This window comes from Pelodiscus sinensis, chromosome 7 (assembly GCF_052426305.1).
Source record: "Pelodiscus sinensis isolate ZL-2025 chromosome 7, ASM5242630v1, whole genome shotgun sequence".
Classification (NCBI taxonomy): domain Eukaryota; kingdom Metazoa; phylum Chordata; order Testudines; family Trionychidae; genus Pelodiscus; species Pelodiscus sinensis.
This window is the reverse complement of record NC_143058.1, coordinates 22,780,480-22,797,107: the sequence shown is the minus strand read 5'-3', so window position 1 is coordinate 22,797,107 and position 16,628 is coordinate 22,780,480. Positions and strand designations below refer to the sequence as shown.

The 16,628-nt window shown below is 41.0% G+C and overlaps 1 protein-coding gene across 1 annotated transcript in view; it reads left to right on the top strand.

The window, feature by feature from the left end:
* Positions 1-16,628, top strand: part of LRP1B (LDL receptor related protein 1B) — a 1,362,068-nt gene that overhangs the window by 632,499 nt on the left and 712,941 nt on the right. Inside the window, exon 7 of the mRNA XM_089779714.1 lies at positions 13,432-13,594. Within this exon, the coding sequence (XP_089635840.1) occupies positions 13,432-13,594 (163 nt within the window). The remainder of the gene's footprint in view (positions 1-13,431; positions 13,595-16,628) is intronic.

Sequence of the window (16,628 nt, the reverse complement as noted above, 5' to 3'; positions counted from 1 at the left end):
AATGCTTCAATACCTGTCATCGTATATGGTTCCAGAGACTTTTTTTGCCTTTTTTCAACTTGTTTTCACGCCATGCATCAGTATTTTATCTGCATAACTAACTCCTCTATAAAAATAATAAATTCAGTGCTATTTCCATTTTAGTTTAGCAGTATTCTGTGCACATTCACTTTCATGTTGAGAGTCTTTCAGGAAAGCAGCAATTGCTCCTTGAATCAGTCCAGCCGGCAGTATGATGCAGGATTGTTTTCAAATTGCTGCTGGTAAAGTTAACAACTGAACTACCTGAGGAAAGATGGACTAAAGGAGATGAAGACCCATATTTTAAAAGACAACACATTTAGGTGTTGGTCTGGTCCGTATTGCAATGCTTAATTGACTCTTGGGGCTAAAGTGTCCATCTACACAGCAGCTGGGAATGTGATACCCAACTCAGATTGACATGCATGCACTAACCCTGCACTAGCACCTAAAAGAAGCAGAAGGGCTCCAGCAGTAGGGGCTAGTCATCCTAGTTAGCACCCAATGACTGAGCAGGATAATACTTGAAACAGTTTTAAGAGAAACTCATACCTGTATACTCTTAGTTTGATGGTCAGGGCATATTTCTGGAAGATGAAAAACTTCAGTTCCAATCCCTGTTTCAAATCAGGTAGAGCAGGAATTTAAAAATATCTTGCTTTCATCCCAGAAGAGTAATCCTTGTGCTATACAGAAAGAAGAGTGTATGGTGTGGTTTTTTTTGGTTTTTGTTTTTAAAGAAAGGATTGACCTGGCTAAGGGGCTTACACCTAGGGATGGGTTTATAGTTGTGTCACCAGTTCCCCCAAATCATACCCGTCCTCACCCGTACGGGACGGTAAATGTTTGCTGCTATAAGCCCCAACTTGTAGTCCTTTCCGACTGGTCCTACTCTGGACCGCGTTTATATTAGGAAGAGCCCCTAGGAGTTCGGCGTCGATGGACCCCCAGGGTGGGGGAAAGGGGCTCGGGCCCTCTCCCTCTCTCCGAGCCCTGGCCCAGGGCCCTAAGGCAGGGACACTCATCCCAGTGGAGGGGGTTGCAGCTCCTAAACCCTCCCGTTACGGGTTCCACGGCCCTGCACTGGGCCACTTCTTCCCCCAAGACTCCTCTAATTCCTGGCTACCAGCTCGGAGCCAGGCTTACTGCTCCTCTCCTCCTGTGGTGGGTGTCGCCTTTCTCCGGATCGCCCCCTCCCCCGTCCTGGCCCTTTGCCCTTTTTAAACCACACACCCTGGCATCTACAGCCAGCCCCGCCCCTGCGTCCCCCATCTTGCCTTTCCGGGGCTTACACGTGATGTCACTGGTGGCGTCATCCGGATGCACCGGGTCTGCCCAGGGGTCCACGATCGCGGCCCTGTGGGGTGCCTCTAACATGTCCCTTTCCTGCCTGTCTCCGTGCGCCTCCTCCCCCCAATCTCTGGCTCAAAGTCCGGGGTCGACTCTAGTGCAGGGTGGTGCTGTCTTGCTGCCTGCCCTGTCACAAGTTGGGAAACCCAAAGAGTGTTAGGTACCTCCCTCTTCTCTGTCAGCTAGGTACAGCAATACCTTTGCGAATCTGGGCCTAAAGCCCCACTACTTTTCTCTGTGTTTCCCTCATGGCTAATGTTGGCAGCTCCCCACTTATCTTGAATGCTGATGTGAATCCCATTTTTAAGTGCCTGACTCACTCCATGAAATGCATAGGAAGACTGGGCCCCTAAGCATGGTTCCCGCTAACTATTTTCAGCTGTTAACACACACATTTTGTTATGTGCACCAAAGCATGTGCAGATGTGCACCACCAATAGAAACGCATGCTGCTGGCTCTGTGTGCTCTGCTAATTAGCTGGGAATCATTTGAACCTCTTCTGGGTGGTTCACCCACCTTACAGGGAACTCTGCTTCTATCTCACGGCAGGGGATTCCATTCAGCAACAAAGCATCAGAAAATTAGGTATTGCAATGCTGGGCTTGAGTCCCCCTTTGTGGATCTAGCCAAGACTCTTACAAATATTTAAGCATTTAACTCCCATTGATTTCAATAGAAGTTAGACACAACTCCTAGAAAGTATTTAGACCATAAGTGCCTAGGTCACTTTTAAAAATGAGACTTAAGATCCTAAGCAAGTTAAGCATTGCAACAGTGACAGGAGCAGGGCCTAAATACCTCTAACAACCTGGGAAAAAGTGAACAAACTAAAAAGTTTTATAAAAATTTATTTCCTCAAGGCTGTTGTGAGGATAAAAACACCGAAGAAGATTAGGTGCTAAATTAACCTGTGCCATCTATGCACAAGTCGATAGAACTCAACAAGGCTGCTGGCACTAGCCTCGATTGGATGATCAGAAAAGGGTGGTATCAGAACAGACACTGTACCTTTCAGACACAAGGTGCAGAAGCTGCAGTGCAGAGAGCTTTGGCAAAGTATTGCATCTCACTGAAACTACAAAGGCCATAGAACTGTTTACAGAATCTATTGTGGGGCTCTATAGATTAATATTTGATAATATTCTATTTATGATAGGCGAATTAATAAATCTTTAAGGATCTGATCCTATCACTCTTATTCAAATTGAGAAATATCTTAGCAATTGGATTTTATCCAGGTATTTTGCTCCTATTGGCCTTCTCTCCTCCCCTCAATGCAAACAAGAAATAAATGGTGTAATATGTTGCTGAGAGAGAAACTCAAGCGTATAACTATTCATAATATCTGCGTTATAAAATCAAATAACTTTTTTTCATTTGGAAGTGTCAGAAATGCTGATCACTAAAGACAAAAATTTGTTTTTAAGAATGTTTCAAGTAAATTGAATCTAATATTTCCCTTTCGTAAAAGGAACAAAGCTTTAATTCCTAATACTTATAGTGTACCTACCAGGTTTTTTATTTAATACCACCCAGACCATACACCTTGAGGAGCAAAAACATTAGCATGGTTGTTTATAGGCTCAATATACAACCTGTGAAATTAAGACATACATCTTACTTATGCTGATTCAACTGGGTGAACACAGTGTACTTAAAATATTGTGAATTGTTTCTTTTGTAATCCCCTCCTGGCACAATAAACCTTTAAACATGAATTCATTCTTAAAAAGCTGACTACGATAAGTAACTTTTATATTATCACTGGAGAAATGTATCTGAGATGCCTGTCCTTACCTACTATATTAAAATATTCTAACTTTTTTCCCTAAGTCGTTTTCCTTAATAACCTTTTTTTTACAAAAGTAAATCCATATTTTCTTAAAATATTGTATTTGTCTTTAAACATTTCATTATCTGATATTTGGCATCTTTATGGAAAAAACATTAAAGTTGCAGCATTATTTTCAAGAAATGAAGAGTATTTTTATACATTCATGACAGAGAAGCTGGCCGTATGGAAGGAAGAATTCTGTTGAGAAGGTGGAAGACCATACTTTACTCTTTTTGAGGAAGGGTAATTATAGTAGCCAACGGTTGTAAACTAACACAGCGATGCCATTTCCCCTTCAACAGTTCCTTCCTCTTAAGTCTACGTGTTTGATAAGACAGCTATTGATGCTAAATTGTGCTGTAATTTTAAGATTAACTGTAGATTACTATACTGCTTTAAAGTAAATAAGCAGTTTTGATTTACTGTTTCAACAGATTTATAAGATGCTTTTTGAATGTTTAAAAAATTGTTATAGCTATACTCTTCTATAATTCTGTCTTCATTGTTCAGAATCGATGCCAGGCTGCTAGGTCACCATTGCAAGTTTACAATCATTTGGCAACACACTTGAAACATATTAAAGCAGAAATTAGAGATGTATTAGTTTTCTACTGTTCACAGTTGTTTCTGACATGAACTTAGCAGCAAAAAATTCACTTACTACAAAAATATTTAACTCTCAGGATTTAAAAAAAATCCTCCTAAAAGGTCATTATCTCATGGCATTGTGTTGGTGAGATTCCCTATCCCTGTGTTATATTGTAAACATATACAAAGCACCATGGCAAAAGGTGAAAAATGAGGCATTGAAGGAAAATGCAACACATTTTGCTCATTTCTGAAGTCTGATATTTTGAAAGGTAGACAGTGTTTCATAGCACGAATAAACTCAGAGAAATGCTTTAAAATAAGGCCCAGATTCTGCTATGCTATTGTGAAGCTCATGGCCAAGGGTCAGAATTGATGGGAACTAAAACGTGAACTGTGTTAAGCTTCTTTGGAATTCTTCCTTTAGGCAAGTGTCTTTAGGAGGCAGGAAAAGTGACTCGAAATCATGCAGATCCAAAGGAGCCTTGTGGAAAGAAAGCTCCAGTCTCTCTAGCAAGTGACCTGTGTGCAGTGATGGCTGAGCACTTCCTGGTCAGGCATCATGCACAGGCAAATATTTCTCTAGAAAGAAGATAGAGATATGATTTGAAGCTTGAATCAGTATTGGCTGCTTTGCAGGTATCTTCTTGGATAGCTGCTAGGCTCATTCTATGTTGGACATGGTTCATTTTACATTAGCATTCCTTTTACCAATTTATAGGAACTGATCTCTAAAGATTTGGAAAGTGAAGGCTTCTCCATTGTTAAAGAAATTATGGTAGAGAGCAACTGTTCTTTTTACTTTCTGGCAGCCAACCCATTTATACAGATATCTGTTTGTGGCAAACTTCTGGCCATGCCCTGAGGGTCCTGCACTTCCAGGCAGTTAGGGTGTGTCTAGACTACATGCCTCCGTCGACGGAGGCATGTAGATTAGCCAGATCGGCAGAGGGAAATGAAGCCGCGATTAAAATAATCGCGGCTTCATTTAAATTTAAATGGCTGCCCCGCTCTGCCGATCAACTGTTTGTCGGCAGATCGGGGCAGTCTGGACGCGACGCGCCGACAAAGAAGCCTTTCTTGATCGGCACAGGTATGCCTCGTGAAGCCAGGTTTACCTGTGCCGATCAAGAAAGGCTTCTTTGTCGGCGCGTCGCGTCCAGACTGCCCCGATCTGCCGACAAACAGTTGATCGGCAGAGCGGGGCAGCCATTTAAATTTAAATGAAGCCGCGATTATTTTAATCGTGGCTTCATTTCCCTCTGCCGATCTGGCTAATCTACATGCCTCTGTCGACAGAGGCATATAGTTTAGATGTACCCCTAGTGTTTGCCTCAGAGGCTCACTGTGATCCTCTACACAGCCTTTGACTTTTTACTAGAGGCAACAGTCACAAACTACAGAGCCATCCTCATCACAGGCTAGCCTGTAGTTTGGGTGAAATGCCTTTGTAGTCCTAGTCCCCGGTCTCAGGTGCAGACTCTGTAGTGGCATGGGGAGGCTTTGCGGAACCTGGGGCCACCCACTACTACAGGTTCAAGCCCAGTGAATCTAAGGCAATGGAAACTAGCAGCATTTCTTCCACTTCCAGTCTTGCAACCTTTCCCTGGGCTACTTCTCCAAATGATCCCTCCCAGTGCCTTCTTCCTAGTACCTGCACAATCCTTCCTGCATCTCCACAGCCCTTTTCCACACTCCCAGTCCCTAGTTCTCTCAGTACTGTCATTGGCCTCTTCTTCACTCTGTCATTGGCCTTTGTCTCTTCCCATCCTGAGGGGAAACATTTCAAATTGGCCCATCAGGCCTTAATTGACTACAGGTGCCCTGATTAACATGCTGCTTCAGGCAAGCTCTTAATTGGCCCCAGGTGCCAGCCTTTCTTGATTCTGTGGTCTATCAAGTTCACTCAGGGAACAAAACTATTTACCCAGTTTCCTGTATATTTGCCCTCCACTGAACTACTGTAGCCAGCTGCCCTGGGTCCATGGAAGTGAGCACCCTAAGGCTTTGTCTAGACTAAACACATAGGCAAAGGCAAATGAAGCAGCGATTTAAATGATCGCGGCTTCATTTAAATTTACATGGCTGCCGCGCTGAGCCGACAAACAGCTGATCGGCTGTTTGTCCGCTCAGCGCGCTAGTCTGAACGCTCCCCTGTCGACATCAAAGCCCTTTGTCGGCAGCCCCGTTATTCCTCGTGGGATGAGGTTTACCGGGGCTGCCGACAAAGGGCTTTGATGTCGACAGGGGAGCGTCCAGACTAGCGCACTGAGCGGACAAACAGCTGATCAGCTGTTTGTCAGCTCAGCGCGGCAGCCATGTAAATGTAAATGAAGCCGCGATCATTTAAATCGCGGCTTCATTTGCCTTTGCCAAAACAACAAATCTACATGCCTCTGATGACAGAGGCATGTAGTTTAGATGTACCCAAAGTGACATCCTAAATAAGAAAGTGGAATCTTTACTCATCTTGATGAGCACTTATGAGAGGCAGCCAACAGGAGCTTTAATTGCTGTTACCTGTGCCCTTGCTGGTATACATAGTGGTGGTGGCACATGAGGGACTAATGCTGGTGAACTGCCCTTGAGTTATTTCCCACCCCTTCTGTGGAAGCTACTTAGTAACTTCTTTACTACAAAGTATATTCAAACATATAGTTAAAAACAAAACAGCAGTCCTACAAAGTATACTGCTGGCAACTTGTATGTTAACTATAGGGCTGCAGATTTAAAATGGTTTAATGTGACTTTAGTTTTTTGATGATAACAAAATTGAAGCGATTAAAAGCCTGAATCATAAAAAATGCATCTACTAGTTAGATGGCTTTTTTGAAGTACTTAATAAAGTGTGGAATGCACTCTTTTGAGTTAGATGAACTTTGGAAATTCATTACAACCTTTTTTTTTCTTATGAGCTATTTACCTGTTATAATTTACAAGCAGAGCATGCAGCACACACAAAAAAAGTAGACAAAAAGAGCAACTGATCCTTCAAAACACGAAATACACAACATATGGTTTGTAGCTATTAAATGCAGTTGTTAAGGTGCATTGAATTTCCAGGTTGCTATTAGATGGGAACTAATATAATGACCCAGAGGGTTTATATTAGAAGGTGTATAGTTCAGCATAGAGGAGGCGTTGCATGCTGGGAGATTTCTACCTCTTTTCCTACAGCAGCAATTTGAGGAAGTGTGTGTGCATGTGCCTCTTCTGATTTTTTTCTCCCCTATTGATACTATGTGATTATGCTTCCTTTGTTTACAGTGTGTCCTGAGAGAGTAACACATTTGTTACAATATGAATACAAGCTTGTTCTGTACCTCTGATTTCTTCCTACTCTCGATCCCACATACATATTGTTCCTCCAACAATAACCAGCTTCCCCACGATGGCACCGTTTTTTCAGGCTCGCCAAATGCATCACTATTGTAATGGATTCTTGGTTCAAGAGCCAAGAACTGGCTCTAGCAGCCTAGTGTCCAATAGTACCTGCTCTTCACCTCCTGTCCCTCTCTTTCTCTGACTCCAAACTGAGAGGCCTTAGGCGAGGAGAGATGGTGGAGAGAGCAATCTTAGGTGCAAGGGCAGTTACCATGACATCCCAGATTTATCTCACCTTCACTACTGAATTGAATAGGGCTGGCAAATGCAGCTGATGACTTTCTCTAAGGTGTCCACCTGTTTTCGGCTGCTCCAGGTAGCTGATAGCCCTTACTGAAGTAGCTGAAAAAGAACAACTTCTTCTAGTCCTTATGCAGACAGCAATAGACTCCTCCTCAGAGAAACGAAGCCTCATGGTAAGTGAAAGAAAAGGGTTCCTTTGGCACTTACAGGGAAAAGAGTGCAGCAACTGGAGAGCAGTAGCAGGCAGGTAATGAGACACCAGTGAAGAAGCCAACAGATGTGAGGGCAAAGATTAACTGTCCCTTTTTTCTTCTTCAGACATTTCAGGCTATGTGTCTACAATTAGAGTTTATTTATATTAAGGGAACATTTTATTTCCTACCCCAGCAATAAATGAAGTGAGCCTTTCTGTCAAAACTGTGATATGCCATGAGCTCTGCAGAAAGCCTGCCCTTGTACAGGCTCTCCCATCTATCACTGACCACTCGAAATGTGATGTAAAGTAATTTAAATAACAAAATGTAAACCTTTGCATAAGCTGTTTCCTAAAAACTAGATGTTTCTAGGACCTCACTGCAGAGTTTCCATGAATCACCCTTTTTCCACACAGAGCTTCTCCTTTATATTCTGGTTAGTGCTGAGATCTGCTGACAAGATCAACTGCCGGCATCTGCAATAATTACATTGCATGTCTGTGGACATATAGGGTTTCCACACAGAGAAGCCCTGTATTTCTTTGGAGAGTCCGTTAACCTGCCAACCTGTTACGTATGTCATTTGCAACTAGCCTCTACAGTTACTCACAGGGGTTCCATATTATGGAAGGAAGGGCAGGTAAATAAGAACATTCAGGCTACGTCTACGCTGACATGATTTTCCGAAAATGCTTTTAATGGAAAAGTTTTCTGTTAAAAGCATTTTTGGAAAAATTCGCGTCTAGATTGGCAAGATGCTTTTCCGCAAAAGTACTTTTTGCGGAAAAGCGTCCGTGGCCAATCTAGACGCAGTTTTCTGCAAAAAAGCCTTGATCGCCATTTTTGTGATTGGGTCTTTTTTGAGGAAAACAGTACTATGCTGTCTACACTGGCCCTTTTGCGCAAAAGTCTTTCAGAAAAAGACTTTTGCCCGAACAGGAGCAGCATAGTATTTCCGGAAAAGTACTGATGATTTTACATGAGATCGTCAGTGCTTTTCCGGAAATTCAAGCAGCCAGTGTAGACAGCTGGCAAGTTTTTCCGCAAAATCAGATGAAAGCCTTGATCGCCATTTTTGTGATTGGGTCTTTTTTGAGGAAAACAGTACTATGCTGTCTACACTGGCCCTTTTGCGCAAAAGTCTTTCAGAAAAAGACTTTTGCCCGAACAGGAGCAGCATAGTATTTCCGGAAAAGTACTGATGATTTTACATGAGATCGTCAGTGCTTTTCCGGAAATTCAAGCAGCCAGTGTAGACAGCTGGCAAGTTTTTCCGCAAAATCAGATGAAAGCCTTGATCGCCATTTTTGTGATTGGGTCTTTTTTGAGGAAAACAGTACTATGCTGTCTACACTGGCCCTTTTGCGCAAAAGTCTTTCAGAAAAAGACTTTTGCCCGAACAGGAGCAGCATAGTATTTCCGGAAAAGTACTGATGATTTTACATGAGATCGTCAGTGCTTTTCCGGAAATTCAAGCAGCCAGTGTAGACAGCTGGCAAGTTTTTCCGCAAAATCAGATGATTTTGCAGAAAAACTTGCCAGTCTAGACACAGCCTCAATGTTTCTTCTTCTGAATGTCCAACAGAGTAGAAAAAAAAAAGTTCCTTGAGACCTTTTTGATTCCCAAACTGCCTCACCTGTGACTATTTCTTTTGATGTGGAATTCTCTACAATTACTTATGTTTTTTAAACCTCTAACCGTCAATATAAAATGGTTATCATTGAGAAATGTGAATGAGTAGAGCTGAAGGGAAAAAAGGAAAACTTATCAAAACATTTCCATGAAGTATACGTCAGGGTTTTTTTTTTTTTTTTTTTTTCATTTCTTGGATGTTTTGACTATCTGTATTAGTCATACTTTTGAGATATATGCAGGTATTATGTAAAAGCTATTTTAATTCAGGGGAAAATATCAACTTCTGTACGCATTATCCAACTTACCTGGAAAAATCTCATAAATACCTTAAAAATGGATTAAGTAATTATATAAGTATATAATACTAGTAATTACATTAGTGAATATAAAATTATAAAGGGTAACATTTTCAGTGTTTCAATGATTTAGGAGCATAAATTCTATTTCAGAATTGACTTAGGATCCTAATTTTCATTTCTAGCAATTGGGACTTAAACTTCTACATATCTAAAACTCACTTCTGAAAATGAAATGTAATGACTTTTGAAGATTTTACATAAAGGCTATAATCTCAATCTATTGGGTGAAAGCCTTACCCCATTGAAGACAGAGATTTCTGTCATTGAATTCAGAAGAATGAACATTTCACCAATCTTCACCATTGCATTTGCTATCTCATACATGGGGTAAGGAGCCCCTTCCTTTCCCCAGTGTATAATATCTACCTGATGGATGTTTAGGCCTACCCCTAATAGCGCATCTGTCGCTGGCAACTATTGGAGGCAGGGTAGTGGACTAAATGGAACAATCCTCTGTTTTCACATGATAATTCCTTTGTTTCTCTAATACTTGTACCTGTAAGAAGAAAGGTATAATATCAGGTTTGAATTAAAAGGAAAATAAGTAGTAGGAGGAAAGAGAGTGTGATAATGGTGAACTGTGTAATGTGATAGCTCTAATGGAATAGAGCTAATGTTTGTTTCTGCTGTATTATTGAATAAATTATTGTATATATTCTGTCCTAAAAAGACAATACAAGTTTCTTTATGTCTCTTAAGTATTTCAGAAAACTCCACTTATTGCCATAAACTCAAATTGTCTTCAATTTGTCTTTCTGAATCAAGTTCATATTGCATGCCCTGGCACTGTAAGTGATTCAGTGTGGTGAACAATTGAAAACCTGTTTCAAGGAAAACTCTACTCACTGCAGTTTAACCCAGAATCTGCAGGGACAGACAAGAGAGAAAACTTTCTTTTATTATGAAATTCAATTTTAATTACAATTGCTTTTTCTGGCCTGTATTTTTTTTTGACAACTTTCTTGCTGGCCAGGATGCCACTCCTGCTACAAACTATGTGTACCCAGTATACGGCATTCCAAATCAATTTTAAAATTATAATTTATTTTTGTAATACATTCTTACATTTAAATATTAAATTTAAAATATTGAAAGAAACTGAAATTATTTTATCATTATGACTTTGCTGTGTAAACAGATTACAATCTAATTACAATCTGATTACAAACTCTGTTTTACAGAGGGATTCCATGCTGACAATGTCATAAATGACATTACATTTTTCACAAGATGGCCAACAGCAATAGAAGGCTCAGAAACATTAATTTCAGTGGCAATAAAAGAGTCTTTATTACAAGAGCTTTTTCATGTTCCTACTGTATGGCCTAACAGAATAGAGACAACTGTAAATTGTAAATTAGCTGTTACTACCCAAGAAAGGGATTTTGAAGTCATTGTGGATAGTACTTTGAAAACATCTGCTCTATGTGCAGCAGCACTCAAAAAAGCTAACAGAGTATGAAGAACCATTAGGAAAGGAATAGATAAGATAGAATATATCATAATTCCTTTGTATAAATCCATAGTATGCTCACTTCTTGAATATTGCATGAAGAGCTGGTTGCACCATCTCAAAAATATATAATGGAATTAGAAAAAGTTCAAAGAAGGACAACAAAAATGATTGTGAGTATGGAACAGCTTCCATATGAGGAGAGATTAAAAACAATGGCACATTTCACTTTGGAAAAGAAATTCTAAGAGGGAATCTTATAGATATTATTATAAAATCTTGACTGGTATGGAAAAAGTGAATAAGGACATGCTATTTATTCCTTCATATAATACAAGAACTAGGGGTCACTCAATGAAATCAATAAGCAGCATGTTCTAAAGACACAATGGAAGTACTTCTTGATATTATGTAATAATCAGATGTGCAACCTGTTGTCAGGAGATATTGTAAAGGCCAAAATTATTATTATAGAGTTAAAAAAACTAAGTTAATGGAGGATAGGTTAATCTATGGCTATTAGCCAAGATAGTCAAGGATGCAACTCTATACTCTGAGAATCTCTAGCCTCTGTTTTCCTAGAAGTTGGGAATGGACCACAAGGGATGGATTACTTTATGATGACCTATTCTGTACATTCTTTCTGAAGTACCTGGCTTTAGCCACTGTTGGAAGACAGGAGATTAGGCTAGATGAACCATAGGTCTGACTCAATGTGGCTGTTCTTGCAGTTTTAACTGTCTTTATAAATGGAGATTCACAAACTTAAAAACAAAAATCTGAAAATTCTTGCCAGGATTACATCAGAAGAAAAATTATATAATTACTGTTTTTAAAATGTAACAAAATTTGAATTAACTATCTCCTTCTTAATGAGAGAGAGAACTCCTAGTGTCTGGGCCAGTGTCAATAAAAAGTGTCATAAACAAAGAACTATCCCATTATTAACCCTTGTCTGAATTTGTCCTCCACTCGTTTCCCTCTCCCCTCCCCCCCCCCCCCAATGTAATTCATTCTGGCAACAAAACCAGAAAGTCTCTAGTTCACATTTTTCAGAATCTTATTAAGGAAATTTCATTTATAATACATAAATATTCTTTTGTACTCAATAGATTTTTTTTTCATCCTTTTGAAATTTACTTGTGGGATTTTACATATAGGTTTACAGCATGTAGGTTAAATCAGTTTTAAATAAACTATAGAAGAAGAGACATGGTTGTGTTTGTAATCTCTTCTATTTTTAAGTAGCCATCATAAAAATGGACATATTGTGTCAGACTAAAGGACCAACTAGCTCAGTATCCTACCTTCCAACAGTAGTCAATACCAGGTGCCCCAGAGGGAATGAACAGAATAGGTTATCAAGTGATCCCTCCCTTGTCGTCCATTTCCAGCTTCTGAAAAGGAGAGGCTTTGAACACTATTCCTGGCCACCCAGGCTAGCAGATTTTGATGGATCTACCCTCCATAAATTTGTCTAGTTCTTTTTTGAATCTTGTTACAGTCTTGGACTTAGAAACATCCTCTGGCAAGGACTTCCACAGGTTGACTGTACGTTGTGTGAAGAAATACTTCCTTTTATTTGTTTTGACCTGCTACCTATTAATTTAATGTGGTGACCCTTAGTTTTTCTGTTATGGGAAGAAGTGAATAACTTTGCTTTATTCACTTTTGCCACACCAGTTATGATTTTACAGACCTCTATCATATCCCCCATTAGTCATCTCCTTTCTAAGTTGAAAAGTCCCAGACTTATTAATCTCTACAAGTCTATTTGTAGAAAACTGTTGATTTTTTTCTGAAACTAGCTGCTCCACTGGGACCTCAAATACTGTCAATTCATACCCGTATCTGTTTCTTATGATATTTCATAAAAGAACCCCCACATGTTGAAGTTGCTTCTGGGCATAACACTAAGACTAAGGTAGTGTCCCAGTTTAAAATACTGACAATGATGAATGACTTAGTATCTGTCTTCATAGCTTTGTTCTCTTTTAAGTAGGGAAGACCCAAGAACAACTACAAAGATTACAGACTTTCAGATATATGAGTTTATTTCAGCTGGGCCAGGCAAACTCATATATCTGAAAGTCTGTAATCTTTGTAGTTGTACTTGGGTCTTCCCTACTTAAAAGAGAACAAAGCTATGAAGACAGATACTAAGTCATTCATCATTGTCAGTATTTGACTAGAAAACTGAATTGCTTATTATATGCCAGAGGGATAAAAGAAAGTCATTGTATCTATTCCAATCATAACAACATCTTGAACCCTTTACATCATCTGTTTTGATGGAGTAGCCAACAATTCAGTTATTCATATTGCATTTGCACTTTTGATTTAATAATCTCATTTTTTCCTTTGGCAGATGTACAACAAATGGCAATCGACTGGCTCACTGGAAATTTTTACTTTGTGGATCATGTCAGTGACAGAATCTTTGTGTGTAATCACAACGGAACTGTGTGCATTACACTGATTGATCTTGATCTTCATAACCCTAAGGCAATAGCTATTGATCCAACATCAGGGTAAGAGTATTGTTCATGTAACATGCTTGTTAAATTATACAGTGCATACTTGCATGCAAAAACATCTAAAACATTTGTTTTATTTTTCAGTGCTTGTGCTTTTTCAGGCAACACATATACCTTATTTAAACCTTAAATGGACCACGAAACTTTGTCAATGCTACTGATCTCCAGGGGTATGTCTACACTACAAAGTTAATTCGAACTAACAGACATTAGTTCGAATTAACTTTAATAGGCGCTACACTAGCGCTCTGCTACTTCAAATTTAAATCGAACTGGCGGAGCGCTTAGTTCAAACTAGGAAAACCTCATTTTACGAGGATTAAGCCTAGTTCGAACTAGCTAGTTCGAATTAAGGGCTGTGTAGCCCCTTAATTCAAACTAGTGGGAGGCTAGCCCTCACCAGCTTTCCCTGGTGGCCACTCTGGCCAACACCAGGGAAACTCGTCTGCCTCCCTCCTGGCCCCGGAGCTCTTAAAGGGGCACGGGCTGGCTACGGTGCCCGTGCCAGGTGCAAGCCTGCCAGCACCCAGCCAGCAGACCCTGCACCTGGCACGGATCGAGCCACCCACCCGATGCCCCCCAACCCTCCCCCTCTTCCCGGGACCAGGCTGGCGGCTCCCGGGAGCTTGCCCGGGACCGCAAGAGGTGGGCACCCGCCTGGTCTAGTGCAGACATCGTGGACCTCGTCCATGATCTCCGCACTAGGCACAGGAAAGTGGCCGTCTAGGGCAGGAGAGCTGCCAGCCTGGCCACCCAGGAGCAGGTGTGCAAGAGAATCAAGGTGGTCCACTGAGACCCTCGACCCTGAGCCCTGAGCTTACAATGGCCATGCTGGGTCAGACCAAAGGTCCATCTAGCCCAGTAGCCTGTCTGCCGACAACGACCAACACTAGGGACCCTGGAGGGGATGGACCGAAGATAGTGACCAAGCCATTTGTCTCGTGCCATCCCTCTCCAGCCTTCCACAAACCTTGGGCAGGGACACCACTCCTACCCCCTGGCTAATACCACTCCATGGACCCAACCTCAATGACTTGATCATGTCAGTGACAGAATCTTTGTGTGTAATCACAACGGAACTGTGTGCATTACACTGATTGATCTTGATCTTCATAACCCCTGGCTAATACCACTCCATGGACCCAACCTCAATGACTTGATCTCACTTCCCTTTAAACTCTGTTCTAGTTCTAGCCTTCACAGCCTCCTGCAGCAAGGAGTTCCACAGGTTGACTCTTTGCTTGTGAAGAACAACTTTCTGTTACTAGTTTGAAGCCTGCTACCCATTCCTTTCCTTTGGTGTCCTCTAGCCCTTCTTTATGGGAACTAATGAAGAACTTTTCTGTATGCACCTTCTCCACCCAAGTCCTGCTTTTAGAGACCTCTATCCTGTCCCCCCTCCGTCTCCTCTTTTCTAAGCTGAAAAGTCCCAGTCTCTTTAGCCTCTCGTCATATGGGACCTGTTCCCAACCCCTGATCATTTTAGTTGCCCTCCCCTCTCCCAGCCTCTCTCTTCCCCTCTCACACCTCCTTTTCCCAGTCTCTCCCAGTTTTGTTCAATAAAGACAGATTCCATTTTGGAAGACACGTTATCTTTTTTTTGTACATCAAGAAGAGGGGCTAGGGAAGGGTAAGTGGAAGGAGGTGAGGGAGGAATGGGGCACGAGCCCCCGATGGGGAGGACTGGGCTGGCTCTGTGGGCTCCTCGGGGTGGAAGCTCTCCTGCAGCCCCCCAATTGCCTCCTCTCCCCAGATGGCAGCCTGCGGCAAGTGCAGCCGGTCTGATGGCCGAGTGTTGTGATGTGCCCAGTGTGGGCACTCAGGGTACTCCAAGCCAGGACTGCTTTGCAAGCGGGGCACCCCTGGGAACTGTCTGTCCGGGGTGGGGGTTGGGTCCCTTTAAGCACAGCCCTCGGCTAGCCTGAGACAGTATCTCCACGCTCTAAGTCCTCCTCTGATGCCCTGCCGGCACTGCTTCTGGCCATCCTTAAGCCCGGTTCAGGGTCCACTTAATGTGGACATGCTGGTTCGAATTAGCAAAACGCTAATTCGAACTAGTTTTTTAGTCTGGATCCGTTAGTTCGAATTAGCTTAGTTCGAATTAACTAATTCGAACTAAGTTAGTTCGAATTAATTTTGTAGTGTAGACATACCCCAGGAGAGTAAATAATAATTTCTTTCCGGTGTTTTCAGACATGGTATTTTCCGTTAGTTATTCAGCTGTTATTTTGTTGTAAACATGAATACAACAATAATATTTATAGGCAAAACGTACATGGATCAGGCTTCCTTCAGTTGTCACGAGTAATTATTATTGAACCATTTAAACAATAACTTATCTGTGTTTTTGTGACTTTAAAATTGTGGAAAAATAGAAAAAATAACTTGGTCATTAGTTCTTTCAAAGTCTTCTCCAGTAAATTCTACCCATGTTTTGAATATAAAGAAAAGAAATGTCACAACCATCTTTCTACATTTTGCTCCCTGGTCTGTAGCGGAATTGGAACATCATCGCTAATGTGTTTAGGGGAAGAACCAAGCATCCAGACTCTCATGTTCTCTTATGATGAGTCAGAAAAAATATATAACCAGTCTGCATTTCCATGTTTATTGCATAAACACAGTTAGAATAATTTGAAGAGGAAAAGCATAGTTAAAATACTGGGCACTAAAAACCTTATATCTTATAACCAAGCACAAAAATGTTTTTTAAGTAAAGTGATGAAGTAGATGTAATATTGAGCATGGAGGAACTGTTGTATAAGGTATAAATTTCAATGAGGTTTTTGGAGTGGCTGTTTTATCCCAGTTATTGTTTTATTAGTCTGCAGGTAGATAAGTATAAAACGACTGGTGTAATATGTCCTAAACAGCCATAAGCCTCTGCTCAATAAATAGGAAAATATTTACTGAAGAAACAGCTTGTCATCCATATGTGGACTTTTGTTACTCTTTACTTAAAGCCTGATTGAATATTAAGATGCATCATCACAATGGGTTTAATTTTGACAAGAACAGCTTGCATGTA